The sequence below is a fragment of the Elaeis guineensis genome, chromosome 13, assembly GCF_000442705.2.
Source record: "Elaeis guineensis isolate ETL-2024a chromosome 13, EG11, whole genome shotgun sequence".
Taxonomy (NCBI): Eukaryota; Viridiplantae; Streptophyta; class Magnoliopsida; order Arecales; family Arecaceae; genus Elaeis; species Elaeis guineensis.
In genome coordinates this window covers 18,863,042-18,883,507 of record NC_026005.2, presented here as the reverse complement: position 1 = coordinate 18,883,507, position 20,466 = coordinate 18,863,042, and the positions used below count along the sequence as shown (strand labels likewise).

General features: G+C 37.2%; 1 protein-coding gene across 1 annotated transcript; it reads left to right on the top strand.

The window, feature by feature from the left end:
* Window positions 1-4,079: 4,079 nt before the first annotated feature.
* Window positions 4,080-19,571, top strand: LOC105056334 (protein decapping 5). Its single transcript, XM_010938496.4, has 8 exons — window positions 4,080-4,388; window positions 8,719-8,819; window positions 13,600-13,668; window positions 13,743-14,681; window positions 16,143-16,208; window positions 18,552-18,749; window positions 18,887-18,997; window positions 19,082-19,571. Exons 1-8 carry the CDS (start codon window positions 4,241-4,243, stop codon window positions 19,229-19,231), a joined length of 1,782 nt encoding a protein of 593 aa, XP_010936798.1. The 5' UTR covers window positions 4,080-4,240; the 3' UTR covers window positions 19,232-19,571.
* The last annotated feature ends 895 nt before the right edge of the window (window positions 19,572-20,466 follow it).

Genomic DNA, 20,466 nt, shown 5'->3' with positions numbered 1-20,466 from the left:
CTGTAAAAGCCGCGCTCCCCCATAGTCAGCTCACAATCCAAGCAGCTGGCTGATTTGCCGACTTAGCATTAACTAACAAAGGTAAAATGCCAAGACGACCAAGGTCGGATTGGAATTATACCGACATAGCCACGGCCAGACGAGGGATATTCGGCTTGCCACCGTTTATCAGACAACGCGATGTATGAGCCCGACCAAAGTCCGGGCGACGGATATTTAACTTACCATCGTTATCCTAACCAAATACGTCGGACATCGCTCGACTAGCAGATTCCACAAAACCTGCGAAATAGTCGGATCTACCATCTACTTTCAAAGATGGATCAACAAGCAAATGCTACAAATTCAACGACACAAGAAAGTATTTCAGAAAAGAACTTTTATTATCAAAAAGAGGAGTTACAAAATTGGATCGGAGTCCGATCATACAAAAAGAAAAATCAAAGGCACCGACTAATCTTCATTCCACCGAAGAACTGACAGGTCTATCTTGGATCTTCATCTCTAATAAATTTCATCTTCCAGCTTGGGAGCTACACATCGGGTCAGACCGCGAAGATGGTTGGCTGATCATGCAGCCTGGCCAACCACATCAGCAGCCTGATCCACTTTTACATGGAGAATGCAGTTAACGACCGCACCCTCCTGGTTGGAGCTCGATCGAAAACTGGAGTTAGAAAAGGATTTCAGAGTACGACCAACGATCGAACCATCCTCGACAAAATTCGGGCAGCGGCCGCACTCTCCTCGGAAGAGGAGCTAGGGGAGGCTTCAGATTTTCGTCCATCGACGAAAATGACTTTAATCATGCAGCTGAGACGGGGATATGGGATACACAAAAATGGATCGTCAACTCCACCATCGGCACCAGGAGTAAAAAGCTGACATTGGCTTGAAGCATGATGCCACTTCCAAAACCGACTAATGGTTAGACCTCATAACGGAAAAGCCTTCGAGTCCGACAAGGAGTCGTCGGTCGAAATCCATGATCGACCACCCCCTGTGACAACCTCACTCATCAAAAATACTCAAAAAATCTGGACTAAGAAAAGCGACAAGAGGCGATTTTTGCTCAAAAGCTGCTCTCTAACAAAGCCCTCTTTCCAGAAAAGACAAAATGAGGGATGAGTACCTGACTGACAGAGCCTTTTTATATAGAGGATGCCCGATAGATTGGATGAAAGCGGCCAGATTGAAGCCATGCCACATGACGACGCGTGGCAACATCTGAGCCCATCACCGGTCCGACTGTTCGATGCACTTGCACCAGATTGAACCACGTCACCTCCATCCGTGTGAACAACTCCAACCCAATGATGTCCCGACACGTGGTGGGAATCTATAAGCCAGAGTTGAATCGCGTGACGCCAGTTCGCCTTCTCGATATAACAACTGGTGCTGGCTCACCTTCCGCAAATGACGCCTGACACCAGATCTCTCTGCCGATACGACAGTTCAAGGACGACAAAGAGGATGATCGGCCGTATTCTGGAGAATATGATGATAAAATCGAGACTCGACATGACGAATAACCACTCTTTTCGTCCAAAGTGACCGACCACGTAGCGACCACGCGATGACGCACGTGATCGACTGGTCCTCATTTGCCGACCAATCTTCGAAACAGTCCGACCGACATCTGACTCTGACCCACCAAATAAACAGACGACTTTGAAAGCGACTACTGACTATATGTCGGTTGAGCAGACCGACACTACTTTCAACCGACCAACGGAATCTCCTTTACCGATCCAGATCGATAAGCGGTCAATGCTTGGACTCTACAGATAACAGACTGCTTCGACCGTCGGTATTTCAGAGTTACTAACTGACAACTGACCCCCGACGCATAGTCAGCCGACTCATTCAAATATATCATAACCATCACGGACAGTTACTCCACTGATATCGCAGCGTAATCCATGAGAACTAACAACCCATTGTGAGATTACTGCCTTGTGATTCTACGCCACTAAATGCGGGACTATATCGGACGGTTACGACCATCTACTCTATAAAAAGGGGGTAAGGCAATAATTTCGGTAAGCCATCTTTTGACGCTGAGCTCTGTCGTTCTACTGTTGTCCAGTCTCTCTCTTTGACTTAAGCATCGGAGGGTCTCCGTCGGAGACAACTCCGGTCAGTGTGAACTTCATTTTGCAGGTGCTCGTTCTCGATGACAGGCGACGAGGGGATTGACAATAACACTATACATAATTTTTGGGATGTCATAAAAATAACAGAACACCGTAATAATGGTATGACATATTGATGCATCTTATGACATCATATTACATTCTATAAATAATTATCAGGATGTTATAAAATATAACAGGACATCTTAATAATAATATGATATTTATTGCATCCTGTGACATCCTATTGCATCTTATATATAGTTATCAAGATATTATAAAAAATAATAGGATATCATAATAATAGTATAATATCTGGATATATCTTATGATATCCTGTCATATTATATGAAAAAGAAACAAGATGTCATAAACATTATTTGGGATGTCATAACATTCAAAGAAAGAGTATTTTGATCAAAAAAAAATTGAGAAAAAAAAATGGAGATGCATTAAATGCCCGTTCCTTTATTAATTATGCTACGTGGCCTCACATGGTGAAGTGGTGTATTTTATCTCCACCAGATGAGGTGGATAAAGAATTATCCTTACATTGTGAGTTAATAAAAAACAAGCCATTAGGAACAATAACATATAAACAAATGTCGAAGGTGCCAATTAGCTTGCATATAAAAATTTATTTTGTGATTATACCAAAAACTTATAGTAGATGAGGTTCCACAAGGCACCATGGAATATGACACATTTTCTACTTCCGTCGCATAAAAAAATACATCTCATCAAATGAATTATGATTGAAGTCTAATTTATGACTTCATACAAATTTTAACATGAAGCATGATTAAGTAAATGCATCATAAACAGAACATGCACCATCATTGAGCCCACATCGAAGGTCCATGTGATGCATACAATCCAATTATATATGCCATCATTGCTCCTAGAGATGGTAGCAGGTTGGGTATGGATTCGATTGACCAATATCCATATCCGCTCTATAATTAAAAACCCTATATCCATATCCACTATGTATTCGCCTCAAGCCGATTGATAAGACAGGATGGGTCGGGATGGGTTGGATAAGGAACTCATCATACAAACATTCTAAAATAATTAAAACTTTGAAATGAGGAATTTAGATTAAGATTATATCGGATTGGATTTAGGGATGGGGCAATATGATTATGCATATCTAGCCTGCACATGCTTCGAATATTTTATCTGGAATCTATACCCACCTCATATTTTAATTAAGTTAGATAAAATCCATTCCATTTAGATTGAATTTGATTGGATACCTAATGGGTCGGCTATAACTGCCATTCCTAATTGCCTTTGACAGATCTGACCCATTACCCAAACCCTTTAATATTGTATAGTCTTATTTTCACTTACCATAAAATTTAATCGTAGATTAAGACATGTTTGGATATTTCTTTAGAATTGAATTAAAAATCTTATAGGAATTGAGTCTCTTAGTTCATCCAGCTTGTATTTTTTAAGAGCGTTTCAAACTAAGTTCAAATCCTATCTTTTAGATGAAGAAAAAAATATATAAAGATTATTTTTAGAGAATTTGGATTGAATAATATTTAGTCGATATAGGATCATATTTAAATGTAATCCATAAATCTTATCAAATTTTCAATCCAACCCCTTAGATAGGCACCATTATCCTCGTAATAAGAGAAATCACTAATATTCCAAGTCAAGAAAAAAAAAAAAAAACTTCTATAAAACATATGATCAGTATAATATACACCTTGGTGGGTAAAAAAAAATGTGTGATATGGTACCCATGCATGTCGCACTAATAAGTCTTTGGGTTCACCATAACAAATCAACGACCAGCCGGGAAAAGGAAATAGAGCCGGTGAATAAACATAAATCCAATTTGTAACCCCCACGAAAAAAAATCTAGTAGTATTATAGGTGGGGAAGTGTATAAAAGGCACCCTAGGGGAGTCATAAAAAAAAACCCAGCGGTAGAGCAGAAGGAAAAGCTGAAAGGGTTTTCTCTCTAACCCTCACGTCCCGTCTCGCCCTCTTCCTCTCTACCCTGTTCACAAAGGCCCATCTCTCCTTTCTTCTCTTTTTTCTTCGTCTTTCTGCGAGTTGTTCGTGGCGTGCGATTTGGCGAGGCCATGGCAGCGGAGGCCTCGAGATCCGGGGGGCCGTCGGCCGACTCCTACATCGGGAGCCTGATAAGCTTGACCTCCAAGAGCGAGATCAGATACGAGGGGATCCTTTACAACATTAACACCGAGGAATCCAGCATCGGGTTGAGAAACGGTACCTTGAATCCCCCCTCTTATTCTGAAGTTTCCCCCCTTTATCTGCGATGCGGTTATGGTGTTAGATTTGATTTTTTTTTCTTTTTTTTTTTTGTTGGTTTTGGGGGGGGGGGGGGTGGTTTGTTGCTGGGCTTTGTTTCTTGATCAGGTCGAGATTTAGGTTTGGCGGCCTCAATGTGGGTTAGTGCCCTCTTCTGCTGCAGGGCTTAGAGGGTTTAGGTCAATCTTACTCTCTTTATTTTTATCAATTCTTTTTTCTTTTTTAGTTGATGCTAGGGTTTTGTTTATGTTGTCTTGTAGTTTCTAGAGTTTCTGATTTCCTATTTGCTGGAATCTCTATTTATGTTTACATCATTCCTTTTCCAATCAGGGACCGATTTATTTTACTTTTTTTTTTGTTTGTTAGATTATTATAGAAGCCATATTTTTCTTTAATTTATATACTATGTCTTCAGGTTGCTTATTTATTTATTTTTTTCGAGATCATCTTTTTAAAGGTTCTATGAGCAAGGCACTTTTAAATTTTGTGCTTTGATCTGATCATGGGAGCTATAACATAATTTACTTATGGATCAGCCTGTGGTTTCGATATGGTATGTTTTCAAGCATGTGACATCCATTCATCGCATGCTTTAAATTTCCAATGCTGCATAATAATAAGGAATTTACTGGATGCATTTATTTCATTGCAGTCCGTAGCTTAATTTAATTCACTCCATGAGTACTGCCACGTTATCCAATTCTCAACGATGGTATTGTTGATATTTTGTTCCCCACAATCAATAGGAGCAGCTCAATGTCATATTCCTTATGTCCCTTAATAAACCCTCTTACTTTGCCATCTTAATCTTTGTTGTCTGGTAGTCCTAAATTTGAAATGATCCAATATTAGATATATTCGACTTACTGAATTTTATTTTGATGCAATTGAGGGTAAGAAATGCAAAGTATGCACCCCCCCCCCCAACTCCCCCCCTTAAAAAAAAAACAACCACCAACTTCCATTGTTTCCACTTTTTTTCCTCTTCAAACTTTTATTTAGCCTTTGTTTCACAATTTTTTTCATGTTCATTTTGTTAGGTAATTTATTATTCAATTTGATTTAGTTGTTTAATTTACAAGTTATTTATGGTAACAGTGAGTAAGAATCGGTTTCATGCCAGTATTGCCTGTTTAGATTTTAACCAAGGCTTCATTATTAATCACTCTTTCACATGAATATTTGTTGAGGATGCTAGTATGCCTTACGCTTCTTCCATGTGGAAGCACCTATTAGAGTCTGCTTTAAAATTTTTATGCATTGAATCCTGCACATTTGTACTGCAACCCTCCCTCTGCCCCCCACCCCTCACCCCTTTTTTATTTTTATGGTCCTTTAGATCTTCCTACTTCATTTGTATCGTAACATAAGTTAGGTCGTGGATTGCAAATCGGTTGAGTAGACCTTGATTCGGATCTTATCCAACCTGATTTCCACTCGATTCATGACCATAATTTAGACCAATGTTTCAAGATAAAACTTTACATGCTGGAATAATCTAAATGAATAAAGGGTTAATATGTCCCCATTCCTTCATAAGATTAAAGGCCAGTAACTTTGTTCTAATAGGTCGGTGGGTCATTGGATTCATGAAGACACTACCCCAGCAAAATATATTTATGATTATAAAGTGGGTCCAACTCTCAAGTTATGCCCTTTCGTAAATGAATTTGAAATATTGATTTGCAATGACTTGCATTGCATGATTAAAGACCAGAAATTTGTTCTTTAATAAAACATGTAAGCATCAATTACCTGGAAGATTGTTGGTTGTGTTATGCGACATCAAAACTTCCTGTAGGATAAAGTGTGAATCTTGTGCCATTGATTCAGCATATTCTTGTTGTTTGTGCTCATGTGCAAAGTGACAACTTTTCAAAGATGACAACTTCATATTTGAATCATTGACTCAACTTGCTGGTTCGTTCATGTTTCTTTGATCCTAACAATAGTCAAACCTTTGCATAATCTTTTGAGATTTTGTGGATGCGGTTGGCCTCTCTTCTTGCTCCCTAGTCTTGCAATGAGGACTAGCAGGGAGTGAGGAACCTGGGTCCTAAACTTATTTATAGTTGTAATGACACTCTACTCATCAAGAGTCCTTATCATAATACTAAACCCACCTACCCCTTGTGCAGCAAGGAAGGATATCCTAATTGACCAAGTGACCTTGATTCATAAAGACACCTTAAGCAGTGACAGTTTCAGCCAAAAAATTTTTACTCCATATTCAGAGACATCTGTAAACTTTTCTAGAAGAACCCAGAAAGAAGCTGAATTTTTATCTCCGTTGCAGCAAAATCCTGAGCTTGATACTAGTTCATGATTTAAATGCATCAACATTTTAGAGACCCTTTATTTGGGTTGTGCTGCTGCATCAAGACATTTTTTCCATTGCATGTTCTGCTAGCCACTTTTATGTGCTGGCTAATGGCAGATAGTGGGTGCATATATTTACTAGATCTTGGGTTGCGTGGTTTTGATTTAAATGCAGCCTACAAGCCCAAGGCATACGCCATTATTTCGGAGAATCTTGCATGCCATTACATGGGTTCTATTATTATGATTGATGGCTTGTTAAGGATAATCTGTTTTGTAGTTCTTTGTGTTTCTGTTGGCCAACTAAATCAGACTATACATGGGTAACAATTGTTTGCTCTGGCAAAAAAAAAAAAAAAAAAATCAGGAATGCAGTGCAAGTAAGAGTTTCTAATCACTTTGTGGATATGATCATTCATACATTTTTTAATGGTTGATAAGGAAAAAAAAAAAGGAAGGAAGTAGTTAATGCTGACATAGTTGTATGGGTATAAATACTGGATTTTCATCTGCTAGCTTTTTAGGTAGTTTGGTCTTGTGGCTGTACATTTCAAAGTACAGCAAGACCAGGTCTGACGTGTTGTGAAGAAGAGGGGGTTCACTTTGGCTTAGAATAGGAAACCTGGTCTCTGAGACCTTCTTTTTTGTTTTTTTATTTTGCATAAAGTAAACATTAATAAAGCTGGTACTGAACCATTGGAAAAGCTGAAGTGTTTACTGATGGAAAATATTGGACTGTACATTCTTTTGATTAAAATGTAGATTATACAAAGTTCATAATGTAAAGTTAATTTGACTGCTGTAATTTTTCTTGATGTATTGTGGCTTGTATGTTTTAGTTGATGACTTCTTTGTTAGAAGGTGTGGTGATTGATGCAGCATCAACTGTTGATGTAGAAATACTAGTACCTTTAGGATAATTCCATGCAAATTTAGACTATATACTGGAGGATAACATTAGAAGCTCATAATGATAAAAGTGGCATGATCTCAAAACAAGAAAGTTCTGACTTGAGTCTTTGATATTATTATGGGCCGACCAAACTGTCTTGCTAGAATAGAATCTAGCTAGACCTACTGTTTCTGTTTCACTCTTGATTTTGTTGTTTTCTTTATGGCTGCAACCACTTAATTTCAGCTACTCTATAACCTTTTGATTGTCCTTTTATTATTTCAGTGCTTACTGAGAGCATCATGTCAGCCATTTTAATCTCCTATTAAGTTAATCTGGGTTGAACTATGAGATATCAAGCATGCTATTTTTGTATATTTTAGTGATTTCTGGAAGGATAGGGAAAACTACCAACAATCAAGATATTATTCACAATTTCAAAGAAGAGATGATTGAATATTCTTCTTTTGATCTATTAATTCAGTTGCAATCTTGATCAGCACAAACTTGAGTATGCATTTGATTTCACCAATTAAATGTCAAGGCTGACAGGCAGTCTTGTCTTCATTTCACAGTGTGATGTTTCTCTGGGATATGAAAAGGGCTTCTTTTTTTTTTGTAGTTATCTTATGTTGTTTGCTCGTTTTAATTTTTTCCGCAGCAATTGTAGGCTTTTTTGCTTGCAATATCTGTAAATAGCATATTATGCAAGTTTCTCTGATAAAATTTAGGAGTAGCAAACTGGTTAGTTGATGTATTAGGATGTGTAATATCTCTCAGATTGATGCTTTGACAGATAAGTTTATCTGTCTTTATGCAGAATACCACATCTCTTCTAAAGCCTCTAATAATTTTGGCACTTTTCAAGTGTCCATGAAGTCCACAAATTTTGTTACACAGCAACTTATATATTAGTTTGTGTTAATATGCTAACCTTTTGAAATTTAATCTTGTGTTGATAATTTCTGTTTTGCCAACTTATTTTATGGTTGAACCTTCTTTTGTTTGCAGTCTTTTATGTATCGTAGAAGTAGCTTTACTATAGCTTCCTCCAACTCTTTCTTTTCTGTTTTGCAGTACGATCATTTGGAACTGAAGGAAGAAAGAAGGATGGCCCACAAATTCCAGCTAGTGACAAAATATATGAGTACATACTGTTTCGTGGAAGTGATATTAAGGTACATAATGAATTGACGGTGTAGCAATATGCTATAAATACTTGCACAATACACTTCAATAAGTTAGTAGTAGCTGCACTCTAAGAACCATCATGCTTGTCAGAATGATTTGGAGTAGCATGATATTCCCTTCTTGAACCTTCCTTGCAACTCCCTTGTTCTGGGCCTCTGCCTTCTCTGGCATTATGTACCTGGTCTTTTGCTCCTTTATCTTGGTGGTTATGGTAACCATGGCTTTGGCCTCAGGTCTTAAACACCTTCACTGTGCTGAATCCATTAATTCGAAAGTACAAGGCTCCATAAGTTAGAGCACTAGGTCGAACACTTCAGTTTCAAAAATGTCTTAATATGAGATAAAAAAAATTGATAGAATTGCAGGTCAGTGCCTTTTTGTGTCTCAATTAAAAACGAGAACTGATGTTGTGTAGCATTTTTTATTTGGTCATAGCTTCAACTTTTCAAGTATATTTTTCTATTGCTTAAGTTCATTTTTGTGCTTCATATGAAGTGCCTTTTACAATCTTGTTTTGTTGAACAAAAATATAACTTATATATTTTTTTAAATTCAACTTTCAAGTGTCCGGTCACTTTTTTTTATTAACAAACTTAGCTGATTTTTCTCCTGCTTATTGGTGCCTTAATGAGGTTTATGAAGGTCAAAATTTCAAGTTCATGGTTTAAGGTGTTGAGTTGTATAAATTCACTATTCTGCAATTTTTTCAAATAAATAATTTCTCAGAGGGTTCGCAAGTGGGCCACATGTTCTTTGAGATAAGACAAGACCAGGTTGCTAGTTATAGGATCAAAATCCAAATACTCACCTCACATAATGCAAGGTACATGGATCATTGCATTTGATTCTCTCTTTTCCTGCATTACTTTTTTGAGGATCATCCCTATTCCTTTATATTTAGGGAGTTAGCCTCTCAATTGCCGAAGTTCTTGCATTAAGGTTCCAAGGGGTGATGGGAGTTGTAATGTGCTGGCTTGGGTTAGGTTAGCCGTACATTTTAAGATATATAAGCTTGACTTGCAATGGAGCTTATGGTGAGATGGAAAATTTTCTTGCGATGATGATCATATGATAAACAAGAACCCAGTCTATACCTTTATGAAAGAGGAATCAAGTACTCTTTTCTCCTGTGTGAATTCTCGGGATGACACCCACATGGGGGGAGGCTAATTGATCCAAAGAAAAGAAAATGTCAAGATCCTAGTTATGATAAATTATCTAATAAAAGACTTCTACTTGAGGATAGTTGATCTAATGTCTTGCAATCAAAAGTTCAAAACCCTTTAAAGCCAAGGAGATGCTGGTGATAAAGTTCTGGTTATTGGAATGTTGTGGAGGGGAAAAAAAAATATTTCCCATCAACATCACGAGAAGGATCTCTAGCTTGCTGTTGAATGTTTTCCCATGATGAAACCTCTGGCTCGTTGCCAAAAATGGCTTTATGCATAATCTTTTCCATGAGCAAACATCAGGCTTGTTACTGAAAATATTTGCATCAGGTGACTCCCAAACTTTTATTTTATTTTTTATATAGAAGCTAACTCCTATAAATTTTGTGAATATTTGAGTTAGATTCACCTCCATGAGACTGCCAGGCCTATGTTTAATCAACTAGTTCATGTTCCCTTCTTTCTAAATATCATGGATGAGAAGACTTTTGCATTCAGGGACGACCACAAAATTTCAATAGGACCTTTACCTCCCATTTTTCTATATAGCTGTAGGTGAACATTTTTAGCCCAAACTCCTGCTGTAAGTGAACCTGCAGGTCCCTTGGTTGTTTTCTTGCAATAGTTTTTGCTGTAAATGAGCTTTTTCTATTAGAGTTTTGTCCTACCTATTTGGGAAGCTTTTGAATTTGGATAGTGAATTTTGGAATTAGGTTTGGGATATTTTGTTGAGATGTCCAACTTGATAACATCAGTCTAAGCTATGAAGTTCAACAGTTATCAGTCATTCTTATGATCAAATTTTGTGATTTAATGCAATGTTCTAAATGACTTTAGGATATGGGTCGGGAGTGGGATGCTGGTGCCTAGGTAGGTGGCTAATTCAATAAACTAATAAATATAAGATGAAATGTATAATATAGTTATAATCCAAAATTGAAATGTAATATATCAAATGAAATGTACTAGGTCAATTGGAAGTGCCATCTGGTCAAAATCCAATTTTAATTTAGAAGTGATTCTCATCCAACATACTCAAACATGATGCAAGTCATTGAAAGGGGGATGTCTAGGAGGCTCATGCTTATGATGATTTTTCTCCCTGAAAAAAGATCTACCTGATAGTGGAGTAGCAAAATAAGAGGAAGATGCAATGATAAAAAACTTTCAAACTCATAGAACAACTAAGAAGAGAAGTAGAAATTTCATTCAATTCAAGATGGCTCTTTTACAATGGCTACTCAGCCTTATTTGTATTTGTAGGACCCCTTTAACCCACCCGTGATTCATTGAGGTTTGATAAATAAAGAAAACAATCATAGAAAAGAATCTTCCCTATAATTTGCAAGGACTTGATTTAGTACAAATGTGGAAAGTGGTTGTAGGAATAATCTCCTCATGATTAGAGAGGATCTTTGATTGCTCTTGATATCAGTTCGTTCCAAATCTGTTTAGATTTTATTGATACCAACCTTATTTAATTAGATCTCCAGGATTATTTCCTAATTCAACCTTGAGAACCGACTTAGGTCTAAACCAGTCAAATACATGTCTGCTAGGTCTACAATGTGCATTGGAGGCATAAGCATTGCTTAATGTGATTGACATCTTGCTATCTTTGAGTGATGGAGAGGTTGGATGTTGAGCAGATTTCTAAAGCTAGTCTTGCTTAACGAGGAATATAAATACTCAAACAAGAATCTATTGTACTGCTAAAGGATTGGATGAACAAACCTCCACATTTCAGCTCTTATGAAAGAATATAATGAGAATTCTAGAGCTAAGGACTCTCACTCGATTATATGAAGAATGATAAAATAGGAGTGAATGTTGCTGCAAAGTTTTCTAAAGTGGTGCACCAAAGCAAGTGGAGTGCAGATGGGTAGGGAATAAGAATGTCCTCATTTTCTTAAGATGTGTGGACCCTTCTAGCTGTTCTCTCTTGTCCTATCAAGGTGCAAAAATGTAAAGTAGGGCGATGGACAGAGTTAAATAAGAGAGAAACCAATATGAAGATGGAGAAAACTATGTTCCTGAAGTTTAGAGGAATGCTAATAATACTAATGGGTAAGGTAGTGCTTTTGAGCGGAAAACATCCCAACTGCATGTTAGCAATCATGGTTTATTTGATCAGGCTCAAGTTGCAATATTTATGGGCAGTGTCATTATGAACTACTTGAATTGCCTTGAGGGATCTGAGTGGTCTAGATCTAATGCTTTTGAAGTGCATGTCTTTAACATCATGCCATGTGCACGAACTTAATCAACTTTTGGTGTCAGAAATTCAAGCCCACTTAGGTGAAACTAGCATTATTTATGTTTGGTGAGCTTCTGCAACAAACAGAAGGGTTCTATGTGCATGTATAACTAATGGATCTTACTCATTTATAACGAGTGAATCTGGCCCAATCTTCATTCAGTCACATTGTTAAACTACATAGATGCATTATAGTGATGTATGCTATAGTATGCTAGGAGGTCATGTTGAGACATCATAGAAAATAAGTGGTCAAGTACTAAGAGGATTATATATGATTTTTTTTGGAAATATGATGGACTTGTTTAGATAAAATGCTGGAGGGGAATTGAAACTGGGGAATTGAACCAAATATAAATCTTTCATGCAATGGGGAAAATATTTCCATTGAGCAAGATGCCCATACTGTGAAATAGGGTTTTAAGATGCTTCCAAGACAGTGAACCTGTGCAAAGATTCATTTAAAGTTCTTGCAACAAGTGTGCATATATAGTGTATCATTCTCAATATCCATCCATGTTCTCATATTTTCTCTTTTCCACATCAGTGGGGTTAATTATGCTAATCGTCAACTCTATGAATCTAAAATGGTATTCTATGATGAGCATTTCATAGTGGACAATTTTATATTTTCCAATGCTTTACAGACAGTTGGTATGAAGTAGTTCAATTAAAAGCCATTATTAAGATTGCACGGCATGTTTCAGTTTTTGCTGCCTCGATCAATTGGTATAATGCTGATATTTATTTGAGGGTTCATGATGTAGAATATTTTACCACTTCATGGCAGTTGAAATTTGAAACAAAGTTATTTCATCAAAAAAAAAAAAGGTAATATGTTCAATTTTTGTGCCTGATTGAGTGCCATGGAGAAGTGGTATTGCATATTGACATTAAATTACCATTTAAATGGAGTGTATTTCAACTTTTTTCCAGATTGTTTTCAACCATTTTTTTTATTAATGAAAACAATCATAGTACAATTATTTGATGAATTAGTTTGTCATTGTTGCTGCTATCAACTTTGCTCTTTGGTGAAACATCTCCCTGGCATGCTCTATACTTTCCAGTCTAAGTGGCAGCAATCTTTTTTGTTCTGTTTAGTAGTATACATGGATGACAGAAATGGCAACCTCTTCTAAGGTGCACTGGCACATGAACTTTCTCAACCACGACAGATACCTTGCAAATGTGAAGAAACACCTTTTTTCTTCTCAGAAACTATAAATTTTTGATGCATTTTAATATCTTAAAAATCTGCAGACTCGATGTGTAATCTTATCTATCTCTTTTTTTCCCCCTGTTTTCAATTAAATGAATATCTTGCTTGCACTGCTGCAGGATTTACAGGTCAAGTCCTCACCACCAGTTCAAACTACTCCCATACACCATGATCCTGCTATTATTCAGGTAAGAAGGTGGCCTTGGATGTTTGAACTTTCGACCTGAGTCTATTCCTGTTGATGTCTTTAATTTTTATGCAGTCACATTATTCTCATCCTGCATCTACATCTACAAGTTTGCCATCTGTTGGAAGTGGAACTGCAGCAGATCTCAGTTCCCACACTGCTCAGTTGGGACTCCCTAGGTCAACATTTCAAGGCAGTTTGCCTCTATATCAACCTGGGGGAGGCTTAGGTTCATGGGGCGCCTCTCCAACACCTCCAACCGCAAATGGGTCTGGGCTTGCAATGCCGCCTATGTATTGGCAAGGATACTATGCACGATCTAGTGGGCTTCCTCATTTGCAACAGCCTCTGCTTCAGCCACCACCTGGATTGCCTATTCCTCAATCCATTCAGCAACCTTTGCAGTATCCGGGAATGAATACATTGCCATCTGTATCTCCAAATATGCCAGAGTTCCCTTCTCCTTTACTGCAACCTGCTAATAGCACCCTGAATTTAACCTCTAGTTTATTGCCCTCAACAGTGGCTCCTACTTCTGCGAGTGCATTACCTCCTGAAACACCATCCAATCTGTTGCCAAATAAATCTCCTGTGGCCTCTGTTACTGCATCAACTCTTGGTGTTAACCTTCCTATCATGCCTCCATTGACTTCTAGCCTTGAACCTGTTGTGACCATGTCGCAAAATATGCCTTCTGTTGTTAGCAGCAATCCTAACACTGTTACTGGTCCAACCGCTGCTTACCAGACCATGTCTCAGTCATTGTCTTCAATTGTTGGCTCATGTAGTTCCAGCCAAGTTGAAACATCAGTGCCCTTAGTGACTCCTGGTCAACTGCTGCAGTCCGGCTCTTCCACACACACTTCATCCCAACCCTTGCAAACAAGCCATAAAGATGTAGAGGCTAAACCAGTAGAAGGCAAAAGTAAACCACTGTTACCTGAACCATCTGTACGTGCTCCAGGAGAAGCTAAGGAGCCGATACTGCCACTACCCAAACCCACAGCTCAAAAGGTATGATGTAAATATAATCCTGTTAACTTAATTGATTTAGATTAATGGAAAACTGATGCGTTTGCTTCCATGCAACTTTGTACCTTATAATTGTTGTTGTATTTCTTTTTGTGTGTACTATAATTATTGTTGTATCTCTTGTGTGGAGCATTGTGAATCTACTGTTTGGACATCTTGTTCTTTTTTGTTTTTCATGTTTCAAGCTATTTTCCAAATTTATGATCCTATTAACTGCCTCTGTGTATTTATAAATTGTTTTACATGTGAATAAAGATAGTGAAAATGTGGTCAAGTACACATGGTGGCCCAATGCTGATATGATAGAACATGTGCAATTCAATAATTTATTATTAATCATGTAGTTGGCTAGTCACTTCAATGATATCATATATATCACGATCTGACAAATTACAACTATCATTTTCATTATCTCCATGTAATCAAGAACTGTTATTCCTCTTGTTCTGTTATGTTCTTATTGGAGAGGCACTTTCCTGACCTTGATTGTGTTTCCCCCCTTTGTGAGAAAGAGCTCGTTGTCTAACCGGACTCTTTCCTATGTATGAAAGCGGTCAAGAGGTTCTGAGTTACATTGGTTACTTTATATTAGTGATATATCAATGAGCTTTTAATTGATCTTGGGCAAGTTCATCATCTTTTTATTCATAAATAATTTCAGTTGGATTAACTTTTAAAAGGTGTGAAATATTACCAATCTGGTTGTCATACCTTGATATTTGAAAAGGGATGAGAGATGCAAATGCTAAGATGGAAACTGACACGAGATCTTGAACAAATTAAGTGATAGGTTAAACCTAACTGTAGTATAGTCTATAGCAGCACTAGAAGGACACTTCAAAGGCAAAAATCAGATTTGTTAAGAATTTTAAGAATTTGGGTGCATTAATAGAAGATGGAAACTAAGAAGTCGAAAACCCAAGTACCAGGCATATATCTGTGTTAGAGAGGTATTATTAAATGTTTAGAGTTAAAAGAATATCAACATATTGGGCTACTTTCAACAAGCTCTATTGCAAACGATGTTAGATAAAATAGCAGGAAGTACATGTTAAAGAGGGAGAAAAGGGCAAAACCAGTCAAGTAAAAGAGGGGAAAACAATTAAACAGTAGATATAACATTAAAGGCTGTTTGAATCATCAGTAGACGCTGAGAAGGCTTGCATGTTGAAACTTGGCCAGAACAAATAGAGCTTGAAATTGGTATTTGGCTGTTTTCTTGGATCATCTTTTTGAGTCCTGTTCATCTGTTAAGATGATCACGTGGATTAACAAGAGGAACTGTCAGTTCACTTTGTTGATTCTTTGTTATCTGTTAATGTTTTCGAGATTCTATTTTGATTTCATCTGTCTTCTACATATTGCTTATGCATAATATTGTAGAATAATTGCAGGTAGTTATCGTACGATGTGTGTTTTGATATATGTGAATCTGTTTTTCAGATAAATGGGGCTTCTTCACACACTCATTACAACAGCAGGGGGAGGGGAAGAGGAAGAGGAAATGGGGTACTGCATCTGTTTGATTTGCTTTATTTTTTTATAATTTATTGTGGGAAAAATTTATGAAAAAAACATTTTAAATATCACTAGTAAGCTTAGATTTGCTTTATGGATTTTTCTAATGCCATAGGATTAAAGACAAATCATCAAGATGCAAAGAAGTAAAACATTGGATTACTTTTTAGATGGTTATATCTATATTAAATCTTACCATGAGCTGCACAGAACTTTTCAGTATGTTCATTTTTGGTGTGTCTACAATATCACCACCTCATGTGAAACATCCTACAATATCATCACCTCATGTGAAACATCAAGCTTTCTTGCTTGTATGAAGCATGAATTTAAATTATGTTTATAATTAGCTCTGTAGTCTCCATAACCATGGGTTGATAAACATGAAGACTTCAAAGAGGTTAAACCTTAATTGGAGTAATTGAATTGAGTGGTGATTGATAATATTGCTTGATAAAATACTGGAACTCAGGCACCATTTTTTATTGGAAAAAACACCTTGATGGCACTAAATATAAGGAGCTTTTGCATATGTGTCGGGGTATGAGCTTTTGTACTTCCATGCTGCCCATGGGGGTGGGGGCACTGGCATCTTTAAGTGGCCTAATTGAGGCTTGTGCCCATGCAACAATCACAGCTGAACTGTTTACACGCTGATGGAACAAAACAATTTTTATCTTGTTCAATTGGTCTAGGTGGATTGCTGTTATATATTGGCAAGCTGCTAAAGATTTATTGCATATGTAAGCTTGAGAGTGCACGCTTGCAGGTGCTTGCCTCTTAGCAGTCACATGCTAGGGACGTAGGAGTCTTGGTTTCTACCTTTCACCCATGAACACAAGTTGATTTTGTATTCATGTAGAATGTATAGATCATGTCTTTCATTCCAACCAATCAACAAGGCTTTTCTGACCTCTTCTTGCAGCTTCACTTTGAAATGCTATTTTCTAGTGTGCTAACTTTCAATTGCTTCCTTGATGTTGGTGGTACCTGGTACCCTTGCATTGGAGCAGAACCGTATTCAGTGGTCTTTGGAGTGCATATTTATTCATAACAAAAAGATGCAAAAAGAACAAAAGGATGTGAATCAACAAGTATTAGATTTATTCTATGGAAATAAAGTCTAAGGTACATACTCTTTTGTGTTAATTGGATCGGATCAAGGTGGATGTCTCAGCTCTTCTTCCTGAGGAACACCCTGGACAAAAATGGGTTTCAAGAGAGTTTTCATAGTTTTGAATATGTTATTTTGGGTGATGGACATTAAAAATGTAGAATGACAAAAATATGAGGTAAATTAAGAGATTCAAAATCAAAACCTAAGATGTGAAGAAATAGAGAAAAGTTATGATAAATATCATGGGAGGTGAAATATTCAGAAAGCAAAGACAAAATAAACTAATAAAGTGGTGATTTTCTATCATATGATTGATGATTGAAATTGTTGCATTATGTTTCTGCATGCTGTATGAGGATATATATGCTCCATGGTTCTTGATATCCATCAAGAGAACAACTTTCCTCTATTCTTGTATTATCTTCCGTGCTTGGTTTCCTATGGCATTTTTTCTCATCATCTGTATTTCAGTTTGTGCTTATGACTCTTGTTAGTAGCACAGAGATCCACTTATTCACATATATGGACAAACTTGTCACCATTTTTGCTTCTTTGAGGTTTGGGCGGTTGTCATCCGACATAAAGATCGATATTTACCTACACTAATCTGTAAAAAATGTGGTGGTTGCCTATAAGGTTACTTTAAAAGTTATTCAAAGCTTTGCCAAGAAATTCTGGAATTATTGGCTAATAAAAGAAGCCAATAGAGACTTGGACGTGTTCTAGGGAAACCTGTTTCCATTTCCCATTGCATCTTCTGCCCTCTTGTTTTATGACTTCGTCCAATTATGCAGTTGCTTCAACATATCAGAACCTGAACTCCCCCTGTTTCTTTTCCTTGCAAATCTGGAAAGTAATGGTTCATAGACATTCATGTACATAAATCTTCTTTTTGCATAGCTATTTATTATCTAACCAAAAAGCCATTTGGAGCATGCACCTAATTCTGAGGTTGTGGCTTTATGACTTAACAGAACATCATGCATGAAGTGAACACAGCTTTTTATTGACATGCATGTATGCTTGCTAATGACTTATCCCACATACCAATCCTCTTTCCACAACACGCTCACTAGGAACAGGGTTGTTTGTCCACAAATGCACTCATCTGCTATGTTTATTCACACAATTGTAATCTTTTCCCAATTAGTTATATTTTCTTCATATTGATTTGTACTAATTTTGTTAAATTTGGCCCTTGTTCTTTGGTCTTGTAGTACTTGCGTCCTGTGACTAAGTTTACTGAAGACTTCGATTTTATGGCGATGAACGAAAAATTCAAAAAGGATGAAGTGTGGGGTCATCTTGGTAAAAGTAAAGCCCAGTTCAGGGACAAGGATGGAGAACCAAAAGAAAATGAAGCCGATGATACTCTGGGGGAAGATGAGGCAGAAGCTCTAAAGCTCGAAATCAAGGTAGCAAGTTTTTTCACTACTCTCGTCATTGTCTACACATGGTTCTGGTTAATTTCTTTGCTATAAAATTTTTTGTCTTGTTGTCATCTTGTCTTTACAGCTTTTGATTAGTTTGCTTTTATTTTTTCCCCATAAAGCCTGTTTATGTTAAGGACGAGTTCTTTGATTCACTCTCGTGCACCACACTTGATCGGGCAACACGAAATGGGAGGACAAAGTTCTCGGAGCAGTTGAAAATAGACTCGGAGGTATTTGGGAGCCCTCTGTGGATTACATTCTGTTGCTGTTTCTATGAAAGGTTTCTCTTATAATGTTGCACCTGATTCATGTAGACTTTCGGCGATTTTCCACGGCATCGACTGACTCGTGGTGGTGGACGAGGTCTTCGTGGTGGTGGTCGTGCACGAGGTTCTTACTATGGTAGAGGCTATGGCTACATGGGTAGGGGCCGAGGTCATGCCATGCCAAATCGTGCCCCTTAGGAAAGATAAGAGCTGCTATGAGTGTAGGGTGCCACTGCAATCTCTTTAGATGAGAAGGAAGATACTGATGATGAAAATGGCTGTTTGTAATATGCTCGAGTAGCAATGCCTGCTTCCTTGTGTATCTCTCCGAAAATAAACAGGAGCTTAGGACAAAACATGGGAGGCTTTCTTTTCCAGTTCACCGAATTAATCTTGTTTTGTCAGTCTGGATCTTGTTTTGTTAGTCTGGGCTCGACGGAGCTTTTGTGGTGGTGTAGAATGGTTGCCTCTGCCCTCTTTTAAAATATGTAAAAGTTTTCTTCACTCGCATCTATGAATGTTCTTAGTTTTATGCTTTTGTGATTGGGTGTTTGACCGATATCTTGGAAAGGCTGCATTAATCAATCTGTAGTCTCTGTTGACAGTGTGCATGGGATTAAAATTAGTGTGCAGCTTCTTTATAATGTGAGAGAAATTCTTGGTTTAGAAGCAATAATTTGATTAAAGACTGCTGTTGAGATTGGATATGATTGTGATATATATTGAATATGAATGCCATCCTAGTGGGTTGCGTTGGAATTTTTGGCCATCCTAGTGGGTTGCTTTGGAATTTTGGGTGGCTAATGATGGTATTCTCTACCTGTTTGCCTTTGAATTCTTGTTCGCAAAGGACGTTCCCCAGTGAGTTACGTCGTTCTTGAAGACTGGTGTAGGAAGAGCCCCAGTGAAGGCGAGGGAGGGTTTTACCATGGCTGGCTACAAGTCGGTAGCAACCATCCGAATTACTTGAGATGTGAGGATCATCAAGTTTGGTAGATCTCCCTTTGGTTTTGTTGGTATGCCGATTTTATTTTCACCATTATTGCTAGCATTGGGCAATTGGTCACAGTCAGTAGATTTTGTGCTCTGCTCTATGGAATGTGATTTAGGTTCTATTTGAAATTACTGTTGGCAGTAAAGTTTTGAAAGCTTTTAAAAATAAAATTTTTAAAAAATAGAATTTTTAAAAATAGAGATTTTTTTATTTACTGTTCGATAATCATATTGATAAAATATTTTGAAAAAAATAAAATAATTTTTTGATATTAGTCAGAAAGTTTCTTTGGAGAAAGTTTCAAAATATAATTTTTTTCAAATAGATTTTTTCAATTTTCGAACAAAATCAAAACAGTTTTATGATATTTTTATCAAATATTATTGTATTACTTCAAAATATTTTTTGAGAATCAGAAAATATTTTTTGATACTTTAAA